General features: G+C 42.2%; 1 protein-coding gene across 11 annotated transcripts in view; it reads right to left on the bottom strand.

Moving 5' to 3' along the window:
• The window catches only part of DOCK10 (dedicator of cytokinesis 10), a 248,355-nt gene that overhangs the window by 131,469 nt on the left and 99,816 nt on the right, over positions 1–17,070 (bottom strand). For 10 of the 11 annotated variants that reach the window (XM_074963916.1, XM_074963908.1, XM_074963911.1 and 7 more), the window contains exons 2-3: positions 11,402–11,521; positions 2,677–2,766 (exon numbers count right to left, since the gene is read on the bottom strand). In XM_074963916.1, the coding sequence (XP_074820017.1) occupies positions 2,677–2,766; positions 11,402–11,521 (210 nt within the window). The remainder of the gene's footprint in view (positions 1–2,676; positions 2,767–11,401; positions 11,522–17,070) is intronic. The other variant, XM_074963909.1, reaches the window with a different exon arrangement.

Raw genomic sequence — 17,070 nt, 5'->3', positions numbered from 1 at the left:
ACTGTTGGCTCACAAGGCATTCCATTACCATTAAAACAATGAGGAGTCCGGTGGCACCTTAAAGACTAACAGATTTATTTGGGCATAAGCTTTCGTGGGTAAAAAACCCCACTTCTTCAGATGCATGGAGTGAAAATTACAGATACAGGCATAAATATACTGACACATGAAGAGAAGGGAGGTACCTTACAAGTGGAGAACCAGTATTAACAAGGCCAATTCAGTCAGGGTGGATGTGGTCCACTCCTAATAATTGAGGAGGAGGTGTCAATACCAAGAGAGGTAAAATTGCTTTTGTAGTGAGCCAGCCGCTTCCAGTCTCTATTTAAGCCCAAATTAATGGTGTTAAATTTGCAAATGAATTGTAGCTCTGCAATTTCTCTTTGAAGTCTGTTTTTGAAGTTTTTTTGTTCTAGGATGGCTACTTTTAAATCTGTTATAGAATGTCCAGGGACACTGAAGTGTTCTCCTACTGGCTTTTGTATGTTACCATTCCTGATGTCTGATTTGTGTTCTGCTATGGGTACCCACATGACTTAGAACAACGGCTCCGCAGCTCTCATCCCCTAGCGCTCCTCCTCTACTTGCGCTACATTGATGACATCTTCATCATATGGACCCACAGGAAGGAGCCTTTTAAGAATTCCACCTAGATTTCAACAATTTCCACCCCACCATCAACCTCAGCCTGGACCAGTCCACTCAAGAGATCCGCTTCCTGGACACTACAGTGCAAATAAGTGATGGTCACATAAACACCACCCTATCCTGGAAACCTACTGACCGCTATACTTACCTACATGCCTCCAGCTTGACTCCTCGTTGTCTTTGTGCATACAGACTAACACAGCTACCCCTCTGATACTCATTACCATTAAGACTATATCCAGCTTGGGAGAGAAGGGGGCTCACCCATAAATTTGTCCTGTGGACCTTCATTTGTAATACTGTATCTGCTGAAATTATGTGCAGAATGGAAAGGGAATATCTACACCTTTTATCTTCATTTACAAGAAGGAGAATACCCTGGCTCCAGAGGAACTTGGCGTTACGCTCTTGGCAGAGTAAGGAGATGACTGGGTATTGGTAACTATTTCCTGCTTGGAACCTAATTGACTTTATATATTTTTTGGCTTTGAAACATGAAGTGGAACACATGTATTTCTGTTTTAAAATTTAGTTTAAGGGCTTCAACCTACTATTGTTCCATGCACAGCACTCCCACTGCAGTCCTAAGTCTCTAGTGCTGTTTCCCCCCCCCCCCCCCCGTTGTTCTACCGCTCTCTCTTATTCTTGGCTCTCTAGTGTTGCAGAAAAGGCTTAGGGTTGTTCCAGTTTGTCATTAGCACCTCCTTGGAGTATTCAGCAGTAATAATTCCCAGATACTGTGCGCTACATTCCATTTTTAGACTCCATTTTCTGAGCACAGCAATGGGGATAGTGTTGGCTTTACAATTTGTGGAACCTCAAACTGTAGAACAGACAGACCCCACCCTGGTGAAAGGGAAAGAAGGGAAATAATGACTTGCCTCCTCCTCCAACCCTATTGTCAGAATTGGAAAGGTGGCAGGGAGAGAAGGAGTTTGAGCTGGCAGTGAGTTTCTAGTCACACAGATGGAGAGAGAACTAGGGCCAGCTTGTAAAGTGTTATGCTGCATGGGAATCTGTCAGCCAAATTTTCAGGCTGGCCTTTGAGTTTATTTACCTACTTTTCTGTGTACAAATGAGTTTTCCTGCAGAAATATATATGCAGCCATGGTGCATACAAAAACAGTCAATGCCCATACAAATTAGGAAGCTGGATGTGTAACTCCCTCCTCTGGGTACAAAAAACAGGGCACATACACATTTTAAGGGCTATGGTTATTTGTGCATGCAAGTAAAACCATTGCATGTAATTTGGAAGCTGGCTGAAATTTGGTCTCATATATCTGTGTTTCTAATACAAATGTCAGGCCACATTCTGCCTTCTTTAGCACACAGTGGAAAAGGTGCAGGGAGCTGTCTACCTCTTGAGCTGTGCTACCTCTGTGCAAGAGGCAGCCAGAATCTCTCTAAGACAAGCTTCAGGGGAGTCATAAAATCACGAGCAGCGTTTGAAACCATGCATCTCTCCTGCTCTCCCTGGGACCAACCGTGCTCCTGCTTGCATTCCTCAAGTACGTGGGAAGCATTCTGCTTGCATGTGTACCATACAGGTGCAATGCCTCCAGACACTGCCAATACTGCAGAATCCCTCCTCCTCATCCTTAATGTGACCAGCTGATAGGGCCACAATATAGGTCTCAAAATAAAATAAAGATGAGACAAGATCTCACTAGTGCTAAGAGTTCCAAAATGTTCTGCAAAACATCTAATGTTTTTTGAAAGGATGTAATTATTTTTGAAGTACAAAACTCCCCAGGTTTTGCTAGCTCCAGAGTTCAGTGCTCATATTAAGAAACGTGCCTAATACAAAAGGATCAGCTGTGCAGGACTAAAACAATGACATCCGAGAGGCAAGTGCAATACAATTGCAAGTTTTCTCGATGCAAACCAGGCCACCCAAAAATATTATACTGGTTAAAAATGTGACTAAAACAAAAGAGAAATCACCATTAGACTCATATAATTAAACATAACAAAAAGGGTGACTGGACTTATTTAAAATCAAGGAGTACAATGCTGGATATTTACCTCTTTAACAAATAAATTTTCTACATTTTGTTCTGCATCTTCAGGTACAGATGGGTACAGAGTTCTTATTTCCCATGGAATTATGTCTGTCTGACAAGAAATAAGAACAAAAGATTTAGTCAGATCAACAAACAATTAAAATACATATAAAGAATCAAAGGCATGTCCATAAAAGGGTTAAGAGCCAGCATTTTTGCTGATGCCTACTTTCTGTTGGCTTCCACACACACACGCTATTTGCAATACTGTCTGTCAGCTGAAGCAGTCATTGAAACAAAGGGCATTGGAGTAGGTTTCTGGGGAATACAGGGTTTGCTCTAGGTGGGCCTGCTTCAATCTTTTAAATCCTTGTTCATCAGTGACTTTAAAAGGAAAAATGTGTTTTAGAATTTTTTAACCTTTTCTCCACAAAAAGTACACTACATGCCCATCTCCGCTCCAGGGCATGGAAGGAGGCAAAGAAGTAGGGAAATGGACATAAAGGGTTTGAAATTCTTGGAATGGAGCAGGAGGGGCTTTCAGACAAAGAGTCCCAACAAGCCACAAAAAAACCTCCATGTGACATTGGCAAGAGAAAGACTGGCAAGAGAAAGGGGTGTTGGATCAGAGAGGGATGGATCCAGGAAGTAGCTGTTTTATGTAGCATCCCCATTAGCAGCCCCGTGAGAATCTTCATGGACTTATCGTGGGCGGCGGGTACCATAGGCCAGGGGAGGCTGTGCCTCCCCAAACAGCCTGGCGTGGCCCTGCCCATGCTCTGCCCCACCCCCCCTCCTGCCTGCTTCCAGTTCCCTTCCTGCTCTTCCATGGTGGAGACAGTGGGATAGGCAGGCCACGGCTGTTGCTTGCAAGCCTGGAGCTGCAGGAGCTGGGGCACGTTGTGCTGCACATTGTGCAGCGCTCTGGGGCTGGAGTTGGGGGCACTGGGACCACGCCACCCGGCGCTGGGGTTGGGGGAGCTCTGGTCACACCACCCGCCTGGTGCACGGGGGGGGGGGAGTGCTCCGGCTGTGCTGCCTGCCTGGCGCTCCAGGGCAGGGAGCACGTGGGGTGGCTGGTGGCTGCAGGGGTGGGTGCTCTGTGCTCCGGCGGTGGAGTGGGGCCAAAGGGGAGGGGCGGGGCCTCAGGCAGAGGGGGCGGGGCTGAGGGCTAGGCTCTCCCAATGGATCGTTCACCTGCTGCCCATGGGGTTTATTAATACTATTTAACTTCCTTTTCACAGCTTTTACCATTTTCAGGGAAAATGGGCATTGCACAGCTGTGGTAGGGACCCGGAGTGAGCTGGGCTGTCAGGACCAATGTGGGGAGCAGAGTGAAGAAGCAGCTCTCCAGACAGCTACCATGAGATCTGCAGGGATGGGCTAGATTTCCTTGTGTTAATTATTAGGTTCTACCTAGTTGCAAATGCTCACACTGCCCCTCTGCATGACTGGGAATCCCTCTTCACTGAGGGAAGGGTGAGGCAACAACTGTAAATTCACACTTGCAAGACCCTGGGGTACTTTTTCCACGTCTTCAAGTTAATCCACAGATCTGTCCCATTGGTTTTCTGTAACTGGCATGGTGGACCAGATTCTGCTCTCTATTACACTGGAGTGAATCTGGAGTGATTCCAGTGAAGCCAATGGAGCGACTCAGCTTGGAAAAGAGACGACTTAGGCGGGATACAATGAAGGTCTATAAAATCATGACTGATGTGGAGAAAATAAATAAGGGCATGTTTTTTACTCCGTCTCATAACATAAGAACTACGGGTCACCAAATGAAACTAATAGCCAGCAACAAATGGAACAAACAAATGGAAGTATTTCTTCACACAACACACAGTCAGCCTGTGGAACTTTTTGGCAGAGGATGTTGTGAAGGCCAAAACTATAACAGAATTCAAAAAAGCAGGGTTCAAAAGTTCACGGAGGATAGGTCCATCAATGGTTATTAACCAAGATGGACTGGGATGCAAAACCATGCTCTGAAGTGTCCCTAGCCTCTGTTTGCCAGAAGCTGGGAATGAGCGAGAGGGATGGATCACTTGATGATTATCTGTTCTGTTAATTCCCTCTGAAGCACCTGGCATTGGCCACTATCGGAAGACAGGATACTAGGCTAGATGGACCATTGGTCTGACCCAGTATGGCCGTTCTTATGTTCTCCATATGTACAGCAATATAACAGAGAACAAAATATGACTCAGTCACTCAAATTCTACCCTCAGTTACAGGGCAGCACAGGAAGTTTGGGAGCAAAAGAGGGGACTGTGAGCAGTGGATTATGCAGAATCATTGCTCAGTATACTCTTAAGTGGCTTGCAGCCTCTGCTACTTCAAATTTTGGAGCATTTGTTTCATGGCCTGATTCCAAGTTAAAGGTGAGAATTCCTCCCCGCAACCTCTGAGGAAAGTCCATTTACCAGACTTTACATGACAATTTGGCTCAGAACAAAGCCCTCTGTGCATAATCTAAAAAGAAGAGTTTCTTACTTGCATCTAACTTGCAGTACGCAGCTTCCCCTTCTCTGCTTTCCACATGAGTAATTCTGAAACAGTTGTATGCATTGTATGGCAGGTGCAACCATGATGGGATTCCCCAAACTTTTTCTCAGTTTCATTTGAATGATTCAGGATGGGACAGAGCAAAACAATTTCTTTCCATTTCCAGTCCCACCAGTATCCATAGTTAGCTATTTAGCTCCCTGTGAACAGCTGTGAGGATGTATTTGTCCATTGTTTTTATTCTATTGTTTTATTCTATTGTGTCCAGTTGTGCTTCTTACAAATTAATCTTCCGATTTCCCAACTAAGTATCTCTTAGGAGTGCTTCGCCATTATTACCAAAGAACACTGTCTTATTATTCTAGGTCTATGTACAGTGGAGACTTGCATAAGCTTTCATGAGCGTTAAAGAAATGAAGTGGGGACGGATGGCAGTGCTCAGGATGTTACAATTTTAGGGTCCAATTTTATGATAGTGAAGGTCCACTCAGTGGTTTATGGCTTCACAACAGGGCAACTATGGAGAACTCAGTAATGGAGCTGGCTGAATAATGGATTTTTCGGTTCCCTGGCAATTTCAAATTTGTTTCGGGTCAAACTGAAAATGACATTTTTTTCAAAACTATTCAATGAAAATTTAGAAAATTTGAAAAAAAAATAGTGCCAGTCAAAATGAACTGTAACATTTTGATAATGTCAAAACAAAACATTTTGTTTGTACCCAAAACCCACTGTTTAGATTTTCAGGAATTTTGACATAAGCGAAGGAAAGGATTCACAAAATGACCAAAGGAGGATGTGGTGGTGGTGCCATCTCCTTTTGAGCTTTAGCCCAGTGCACATGGGAGACCCAGGTTCAATTCCCCCTCTGCCGGATGTGGAAAAGGGATTTGAACTTGGGTCTTCCACATTGCAAGAGAGTCTCCTAACCACAAGGCCATGGGATCTTCAGGTATGGGGTTTTCTCAGTGTCTCCTCTTGAAGCTGGTGCATTTTGCACCAATAATTAAGTAGTCACTGGAGTATGGATTTGAACTGGGGCTTCCCATATTCTAGATGAGTGCCATAACTACCACACTGTAAAGACAAAAAGAAAAGGAGTACTAGTGGCACCTTAGAGACTAACCAATTTATTTGAGCATAAACTTTCGTGAGCTACAGCTCACTTCACTCTCTTTTGCTGGTCCAATGACTATTTCTTGTCTTCATGAATGACTTTGAATTGCCACTCCTTTCCTTTGCTTTTGTCAAAATGCACCTGAAAATCTAAATGAATCCCTGTGCTCCTATGGAGGCCCACTGCCTTCACTGGGGGTCCACTCATACAGAGCTCTTTGCAGGATCAGGGATCTAAGACCCATCAGCAACATAGCTTGTAAACTGAAGTCCATCATTACTAAGGACCATATGCTATCCATGGCTATAAATTTTGCAGATTGAGTGGGGCTGGTGGGTGTAATGGAAAGCCTAATCGTATATTCTACAACTAAGAATCTTATCATTGTCATGATGGTGGCTGAGCTACAGACCCAAACAAAAGCTCTTCTGCTTGACAGGAATGAAGAAGACCTCAGGTTGAATCCACTCACGATAGCTACTATAGGGAATGCAGAATTTTTAATTGTTTTACCAAGACTGTTCCTTAATAAAGCTTAGGATTTACATTGCTTCTCATCAACTGAGGTCAAGGTGCTGAGCAAAAAGTGGTAAATCTTTATTTTTCCCCATTTTACAGGTAGGGAAACAGAGGCTCAGAGATGCGCCATAATCTGCAAAGGTCACACACAGCAATACAATGGCAAAGCAAGCAACTGAATGCAGGTCAGCTGACTCCCATACCGGTGCTCTATCCACTGCACGTACAACACTGCCTCTCAAGAAGCTTGGACTGTACATAAAGGACTGGAATAAAGCAAATAAAAAACTGCATGCTTTCAAATACAAGTGGATCTGTGTTGCCAATTATTCATCTAAGTGGACTTGGCCAAATCTCCTGTTAAAAATTCTCTAAAGTAAAGGAATACAACAGCTAAATTTACACAGAACCGGGACATGAAGATCTTGTACAATATTATAGTTAACTCTGTTTTTAAAAGCTGCACAGAACTTCCCTTCTGAGAATTAGCTGTGTTTAGACCACTAGCTACAAACTGCCTTGCCACAAGAGCACTTCCTGTTCAGAGCTTAAACTCTTTTGTTGACTGTTGCTATAGTTCAATGGTTTTAAGGCTGATCTGTTACTGCATTTGATCACAGCAGAGACCCTTTATTTATAACAACAACTGAGTGTGAAGAACAGACACTCATACTCGTGAAGGTCAGATGCTGGGACTGGACCACTTGATGATTGCCCTATTCTGATCATTCACTTTGAAGCACCTGGCACTGACCTCTACCAGAAGACAGGATACTAGGCTAGATGGACCTTTGGTCTGACACAGTATGGCCGGTCTTATGTTCTGAATGAAGGCCCAGATTTACAGAATTCTGCATTTGTAAATGTGTGCCAAATACAATGACTGTGCATACAATTATGGTTTTTAGATGTTCACATTAGGAGCCTAATCTAATGCCCATTCAAGTCAATGAGAATCTTCCTGTTGACTCCAAAGGACAAAGCTCCAGGGTCAGCTCCCTGCTACGCTACTGCATGTTCATTTTTTTTTAATAGGCAATTGCATGCAGAGTTCTGAAATTCTGGCCGAACCATAGAGTCAAAAGCACACATAATCATTTTTAAATTATCCTCAGAATATACATGCAAATATAATGCCCCTGCTTCTAATGATGATTTTGTGAAACATTCATGTACATGGCTGTCAGCCTCAGGTGTTTGGTTAGTAAAAAAGAGCAATTAAATTAAGATTTGTGATCATCTCTCTTTCTAGATTCAGGTGGGACTGTATTTCAGCAGAAAAAGCCAAATGATAATATTGCTGCTCATTAATAATTGACAAGGGGGAACTGAATTACGGGCCTAAATCCCATTGCTTTTGATTAAATTTAGGTTTCTAAGTCCCATTTTCAAAGATGACTTAGGTGCTTTTACTCTACATCTGACTCATTTTTTTAAAAACTTTGAGTGAAAGCAACTAGAAATATAGCTTTCAGGCTGATGCACCACAGAGGGTCAGAATTGGTTTTAATTGGTTAGAAAACAAAGACCTTTCAAACTGCTAACCACACAAAACATGTTGGGGTATATTAGGGCTCAGACTCAAACCCACTAAAGAAAAGCAGCTCAATCCTGTTCTCATTTAAATAAACAGATTTACCATAAATTTTAAGGAAAGTAAGATAGAATGAGCCCATAAATTAAAAAGACAGGAGAAGATGGAACCTCAATGATCCCACAGATTGCAGCACATGATCTGTGGTATAAACAGGACTTTTATGCGGACCAAATTCTCCATGTTCTCGGATATGTTTCCATTGGAATCAACAGGAACTGAGAGTACATACTGAAGGGAAAGAATGAGAGATGCAATCTAGAACATTTTAAGGGGAAGCTTCAATATGTGTTTACATAGTGCTTCCCGTACCAATCTAATCTATAGGGTGAAATTCTCTGCTGGTGTAATTCTATTGAATTCAATGGAGTTACTCCAGCAGAGAATTTTGCTCATAGACATTCCGTAAGGAGGAGCTCTGATACTAATTCCAGTACATTACCTTCCTTCGCCCTTCTTTTCCCTCCACGCAAAAAATCACTAATTTCATTTTAAAACAAATAACAAGCTAACCCTAACTAAACACTAAATATCACTTCTGTATGAGTGCACATTGCTACACTGAACATGAATGGCTCTATACATATAGTCTAAGGTTATTGTATATTCTATAAACATCTGCAAAGCTATCACATTATCCTCCTTCAAAACGCTCCTTAAAATTCTCCTTTCCCATGATGCTTTCAAAAAGCTTGAGAACAGTTACGCTGCTGATGTGCTGATTCCATTGCCTATCATACTGCCCAATACTGTCTCATTTCTTTTCTTGCACTCCCCCGTCTGTCTGTGTGTAGCCATCTGTTGTCTCTTGTTTTATCCTTCGATTACAAGGTTTTTGAGGAAGGGACTGTCTTTTTTGGTCTGGGTTCATACAGCAGCTAACACAGTCCCAGTTTGTGACCAGGGCTCCAAAGCATTCATGCAATGATAAACAATAACAATAATGTTAGACTTGCATCACTCAGTTTGAAATGGGATCCGTTAATGTGAACTAAGGAACTTTTAGTGCATGCCAGCTGGGTCCATTTGGGCCAGCTAATGTGTGACGTTTGTGCACATTAGAATTCACCTCCCACTGATGCGCTCTACTAAAAAGATTAGACCAGCCCTATGAATTCCTTCAATTTCAAGGGTCAAACTAGATACATGATAATATTTATAGTTCATTTGGGGGAGATTTAATTTAGAATTTGAATGACAGAGTTAACAAAAAGAATTTGAAAAAAGAAGAACATAAATTTTCACATCCTGTTGAGTCCAATGTGTTTTACACTCTTTATGATATCAATGTACCCATTAAATCTAGCCAAATACCTTTTATGATTATTAATACACATTCACGCAGGGCCAAATTTTGCTTTCATAGAAGCAAAGGTGCAGACAGTGGGGAATCAAGCTTGTTGCTCCATTAGGGGAAGGGGCCAGGTTTATATGCTTCATGGAAGAAGTGAGAGCTCAGGAAAGACTTGAAAGGAGAGGACTGAGGGTATGGTGGATCAGCATCAAGAGTGGTAGTGCTGGAGGTGTCCAGCCATAAAGGACCATATGGAAAGAAATGCAGAGAAGTGGCTGGAGAAGAAAGGGGCAACAAGGCATGAAGGTTGGATAAAGTGAAAGTGGTCAAGGTGGAGGAGTGAAAATAAATCAGAGCAGAGAGGTAAGCAAGACCTAAGGTGTGCAGGGCCTTTGAGATGAAGACAAGGTGCTTGGATGTGATGCAGAAGGTGGTGAGAGGGAGGGATCTGATGGGAGAGTTATATAGTCAAAGCAGCATGCCCATAAGATAATTTGAACAGCAGCACTGTGGACAAATCAGAGAGAGGAAGATGAGAAGCTGGGGGGTTACAGCAGTCGAGGAAGAAGATGACCAGGGCCTGAAGAAGACTTTTACTAGGGGAATGGAGCAGGACGGACCATTTTGGAGATGGTGGTAGGCAACCTGCAGCCTGTCAGGGTAATCCGCTGGTGGGCTGCGAAACTGTTTGTTTACATTGACCGTCCATAGGCATGGCTGCCCGCAGCTCCCAGTGGCCGCGGTTCGCCATTCCCAGCCAATAGGAGCTGCGGGAAGTGCTGCAGGCCCTGCCACCCAGGGCTGAAGCCAAAGCCTGAGCAATGTAGCTTTGCGGGAGCCCCTGTGACATGAGGTCCCAGGCAACTGCCCTACTTGTTACCCCCTAACACGGGCCATGGATTTTATATGCAGAAAATCAGTTATTGTGGCACAGGTGGGCCACGAAGCTTTTATAGCGGCGGGAGGAGGAGGGGAGCTCAGAAAGAGAAAGGTTGAGAACCCCTGTCCTAAGTTGAAACAAAGGGCCAGATCCTCAGGGAGCTCTGCTGATTTATACAGGTGAGGATCTGGCTGTACTGTTTTGAAGCATGCAATGAATTTACTTATTATGGATCCATAAATATTATTTTAATACCTTAACAGCTCAGTTAATTATTTTGGTTTTGCTTTATTTTGAAAATACCCAAACACCCTAGTCCACATTAGGTGACTACAAACTAAGCACAAATCAGGGCTGGGCTGAGGATGTCTGAGGCCTTGGGGCCACAGAGACTGAAGTACCTCTAATCATCATATTTTAATAATAAGGTCCATAGCTTCCTGGGGTACTATCAGACTGAATATCATTCAGAACCAGGCTGGTTAAGGAATACTCTACGTGAGCCAGAATTGGGTATCTCTGCATACAAATAGTTCCTGCTGCCTGGCAGAGCCAAGCTGAAAATGGCCTTCCCTGGCCCATCATGCTGGACACTGTCTAAGACACGGTAGATCTCCTGAGCTCTTGAGATATATATGGCAATCATTGAGGATTTGCACTGTGTCTACTCTTGGAGAGTGCGAGGTGTGCAGCAGGGAGAGAGAAAGGAGTAAAAAGTGGCCCCAAAATAAAAGATATATGGACCAGTTAGGAGCCTCTTCTGTGACATTTGACCTTCCCGCCATGTCTAGAGATAAAAAACTGTAAATAAAACACATTTCATTAAACTTACTGAAAAGTCATCATTGGGGAACAATATGAGATCTTTAAGAGGGTTGTCCTCAGTATTTCTTTCAATCTCTGTGATGACAGTTTCATAATCCAAGGGCTCCAAAAGTTTGGGTTTCTCCTGCTGTGGAATAAGAAAGCACAATATTATGTCTTGACTCTCATACTCTCCCTGAATTCACAAACTGAACCGGGTCTCATTTTCCAATACTCTTTGGACATTAAAGTATTAATGAGTTTTGTTATGCTCAGAAACAGCACGTTGCTATTGAACTGAGAATACCCATGTCAATACAGTATAAGCGAGCCAGGCAGGCCACTCAGAATATTCATTTTCATCCTGATTATTTCCTGATAACCAATATGCCCTGGAGTTAACAGTGCTGTGCAGACATCATCACTGCACCCCACGGCATCATGATAATCTACTCATTACTCTCCGAAATTTTCTTTATTTTAATACAAACCATTTGAACTGCATATGGACAATATTATTTTGAGTGAATCAGCTGCAGAATGAATGACCTACTTTAATTTCAATTGTTTCCATTAGCTGAGTACTGATTCACTCCCTTGCTCTCTTGTTTTTTGCCACTTCTTAAATGCTGGTCGCTTGCTAGCAATAAAAGTACCACTGCACTATTTTACTTGGCAATGATCTAGTTCCTCTGTCAGGATAAACTATTTGGCATTCAGCCCCATAATTTCTCCAGTCAGGAATTGGATTATTCCCTCGTAAACCATCATAATAGTGCTATTATTGCCCAAGTGTGGGGTTAGTATAGAAAAATTCTCAGTGGAAACAGCCAAGAAGAGGTGAATTCACAGTGCCTCAATATACAGTACAAAAATAGAGATGGAAGAGCCCACGTACCGTGCAAGCACACTTTCAAAAATAAAAACCTCACGGGTCAGACAGAGTGTGAGAAACCATCTTCTCATTCTAAGAGTCTTTTTGTAAGTATCAAAGAGACTAAGATGGGGAGGAGAAAAGAAAATGACAGAGAGGACGAGAAAGTAGGGAGGCATGAGAGAGAAGGAGACAGCCCCACAGATGCATGTAGTTTGCGCAGAGATAGTTCTAGCAACATAGTGGTTGTCATTGAAAAGTCACCATTTACCCACAGTTATCACACTATGCTATCCAAGGTACTTCAGACCAGCATGTAACCATGGAGTCTCATAAAGGGACCTATCAAACAGGTTTCTCCAACACAGGATTTATCACTTTGGATCTATAGGTCTCCCTCTGTTCTTTGAACCTGCTTCATAGATATACAAGTCACAGTTATCCCAGAAATTCCTTCCCTGCACCTAACTGCACCTCCCCCCAGCCCCATTTGTTAAATTGGATTCTTCTCTAGCTTTCAGAAATACCCCTGGAAAACTCAACTAAATAACAATAATACACTGTACAAAAGAGACTATAACACTGGGATCTACCCTAGCAGAGAACCAAAGTTGAATGGTTGATAGTGGAAACCCAATTTATAGGTAGGGAAATTCTCACTTTTTGTTCCTGCTCAAGCAGTTGTCTATGTAGTGCCCACTGACTTGGGAGGGAAAGACCTTTCCTGAGTGAGATGACAGGAAGACTGACGGGCAAATAAATCCTCATACTGTTCTGAGAACTTCTTCATAAGAGAGGGAAACTAAAGTCCTTTTTTTAAAGAGAGGGAGTCTAGGTGAAAATTGGTTATAGGCTCAAAATGCAGGGAAAAAGCTTTATAACTAAATTTAGACTCCATGGCAGGACTAGGGAATCAAATGTTAATTTTAGATAAGATATTTGACAAGGGGATGGGACTTCAGTATCAACCCATTCATTTTTCTTTGGACGGTCTCAAGGGCAGAAATTTGTTCCTCGAGAGTACTACCTGACAACACAAAACCCACCTCTGCTAAACGAACTCTAAGATCCAAGTGATTTTTAGCTGTCTTGGTGCAATGTTTCTGACGGAACAGATCAATCACCCACATAGTATTATAGGCTTTGGAAGTGATTGGACAGAGAGTCAGCTGGCGGATGTAGTACAGCTGCACAGGGAGAAAAAGTCATGAAAGCAGATGATTGATCTGCCGAGCAAGTTCAAACTGCAAGAGGAACCCCATTGGTCCGGATGTTAAATGAGCTGGGGACAAAATTGTATTGGGGTGATCGCTGGTAACTACTGACTTTCTAATGCATCCCTATATGGTGGGCTGGCTCTCAGTCTGCATTCTCTCTTCCTCTCTCTGTCACACCAATCCCCCAAATGGCTTTTTGCTTCATACCTTCTCCTCCACCTTTGCTTATTTTCTTCTTTTATGTCTTCTCTCCTGGCAAAGTAAAACACTTAACTTTTCTTAGATGTTCCTGTTCTGTAAGGTTCTGATCAACCTAGTGACTTTAGTGAGTGATACAGTATATCAGGCCCTAAATCTCTCTGATGCCATAGCTTCTTGCACCCAAACATCAACACTTAATTTGAAACGATCACGTTGATAGGTGGTGTGCTGATCACCTCATGTCATCAGCCACAGCAGCACAACTGGCTCCCATTGCCATCTCACCACTGAGAGCAGTCTGAGAGTTCCTTTCTAGTTATGGTAGCTCATTTGGACATCAGTATTGCCAACCCCAAGTGTTCAACAATCACAAGTCGGCCTCTCCAAAATTAAGATGGACTTAAAAATCATGATTTTTAAAAATAAATAAATAAATCTGTCCTTTTTGTTTGCTTTGATTTTGAGCCTTTAGGGTTCACTTTTCTCTGCAATTACCGGGTCTAGAAACTTTTTAAGGATTCTCACATAAACACATGACACCAGGAGCTGGAGCTTTAAGAAAACATTAACTATTATGACAGGTTATGACACTCATGATAATATCATGAGAGTTGGCAACAATGGCTCTTCACCACAAGTCTAGTGTGTAGAGTTATCTTACAAATTACAGCTCATGAGACTGTAAGGACAAATTTTCTAGTATTCAAATCACTGGGGAAGAGCCAATATGAATCTGGAAAAGGATTACATGTAAGTGCTGGGTTGGAGATTTTTGGTACAAAGTTTTCAATTCTTGTCATACAATCCCCACCCCCCTTTTTTAAAAATTGACATAAGGCATCTGAGATATAAACAAGAAATAAGGTGTAACCAACAGCGATGACTAAAAAAGGAGAGTTAAACTAAAAGTGCTATCTGAATCGTGATGGAGAAATGTCTCAGGCATGTATTATCTTTCTCCTGTTTCGTGGTTCTGCGAATATGCAGATTGACTTTTCTCCAGAACATTTATACTAGTGTGATAGGCATCACCTCTCTCCCCAACCCTACACTGTCTCAAGATATTGATGCCCCCCAATCTATTGAAATTATAGAGAATTTTTTGCATTAGGGCTATATGACAACTTCTAGCTCCCTTAGGTTTGCCATACATTAATATTATGGGATGTTGCATTCCAGTCTCCCTGTGTGTGGACATGTCAGGCAATACGACTGTGCAGATCAGGTAAATATGTGCCAAATCATACCCTCCATGCCAATAATCTGAAGAATGACCAAGGCACTATTTGGATATCAACTCACAGAACGTCTCATAAATCAAACTGAGAGTGAGTAGAGCCTAAATCACGAAATGAATAGTCAAAGGGCTTTCCTAAGCTACCAATGCACTGAGATGAGCAGGGGAATTCCACAGATGTCAGGCCATTCTCACAAAACTCAGCATGCTTTGTGATATTCCACAGTTCTCTATTCAACTAAAGAACACCCTGTCTCTTGGGAAGCTATAGAACATCTGAAAATTCCTGTGAGGTTGGAAATGGATTATTAGATCTACTCCTGACCCTTAAAAGTGGAGCTTCAAACTCACAGAGATCACGCACTGGGGCCACTCTGCAGCTCAAGGAGAGGAATGTAGATGCCATATTGGCCCCTCCTTCCTCCTCAGAAACTGAAAAGTGCTCAGACTAGAAGATCCTCTAACGCTAGGATCCTAGAGCACCATCACACTCAACATTCCAACTTGCTTTCTTTTTGCTCTGACAGATTTTAGGGCATTTAGATGCTACAAAGATGGGTGTTGTAGAAAACCCTAAAGCATAAAGAAAGGGAGAGAGATTTCAACAGATCTTCTTCAACAGGGAGTATTATTTGGCAGAGGATCTTTAACTGAAGTCAGCAGAGATCTTCAGATGAACTTTTAGGGATCAAAATCTAATTCATACACATACTTTGATATCAGTGCAGCAACATGATATTGTAAAATACCAATTTGAAGTATAAAATGCACCACAATGTCGTGATGTAGAATCACTACACAACAGCATGATAAACTCCCACGAGGCATCATGCCATGTTGTCTACACACTGTGTCATGACATCCATCATAGCACTGTAGCCTAGCATAAGAGAGAAAATGAAAATACAGTTGTCCTTCATTCAACTTTTATAAAATATTGATTCTGTGTGTTATTGGTTCAGACTTTGGTGACAGAGAATTAGATGTTAAACAGTGATTTATATTTCCCCTTGATTTGTTTTTTTTTAATTTTCATGATGACTTTCTTTTCTACAATTTTTTGAATGCACAATGACGTTAACAGGAAGGGGTGAAAAACAAAAGATTACATTAATTATTCTTTGATTTCCAGGCTTTAAGCCAAAGCTCTCTGATGAATGCAGTTAGACTCAACAATGTCAACTGCTGTTTTCAATAATTGCTAGCAGACTATTCAGTGCAGCACTTAAATATTTATGTTGATGTTTTCCCACCAATATACACGGCAATAAGCAGGGTCAAATGTTATCTTTTTTTTGCTACCATGAAATTAAAACAAGAATGTATAAAAGATGCATCACTGTATTTTGAGGATCATGGACAGCATATGCTATTTATAATTGCAAAGAAACCCTGTTAGCATTTCTGATGATGTAAAATAATCCATTCTCTTCAACACACTGGTTTAGTCCTCTTTAACTCTACCTGCTTTCGAGAGAATTATGTCTATCTGAAATTCCTGACGTCAAAGCATCAGTGTGTAATAAGCTCATGAGCTCCTTCTGTACAGATCCCTGCACCTTGAAATATTAAGATCTCTATGTTCTCATTAATGTTAAGACTGTGCAATGTAAATACCAACTCTACTCTCTATATCAGTGGTTTTCAACTAGGGGTATGTGTACCCCCAGAGATACACAGAGGTCTTCCAGGGGGCACATCAACTCATCTAGGCCTGGTCTACACTACGAGTTTATGTCAGATTTAGCAGTGTTAAATCAAATTAACCCTGCACCCGTCCACACAGCGAAGCCATTTTTTTCAACATAAAGGGCTCTTAAAACCGATTTCTGTACTCCTCCCCAGTGAGGGGATTAGCGCTGAAATCAACATCACCGTTTTGACTTAGGGTTAGTGTGGATGCAATTTGAAGGTATTGGCATCCGGGAGCTACCCCACAGTGCATCATTGTGACCGCTCTGGACAGCACTCTGAACTCGGATGTACTGGCCAGGTGTACAGGAAAAGCCCCGGGACAATTGAATCTCATTTCCTGTTTGGCCAGGCGAGCTCATCAGCACAGGTGACCATGCAGTCCCAGAATTGAAAAAGAGCTCCAGCATGGACCGAACGGGAGGTACTGGATCTGATCGCTGTATGGGGAGAGGAATCCATGCTATCAGAACTAC

The sequence above is a fragment of the Natator depressus genome, chromosome 9 (assembly GCF_965152275.1).
Source record: "Natator depressus isolate rNatDep1 chromosome 9, rNatDep2.hap1, whole genome shotgun sequence".
In the NCBI taxonomy this organism is placed as follows: Eukaryota; Metazoa; Chordata; order Testudines; family Cheloniidae; genus Natator; species Natator depressus.
The sequence above is the reverse complement of the archived record's forward strand: the minus strand, read 5'-3'. Positions and strand labels throughout refer to the sequence as shown.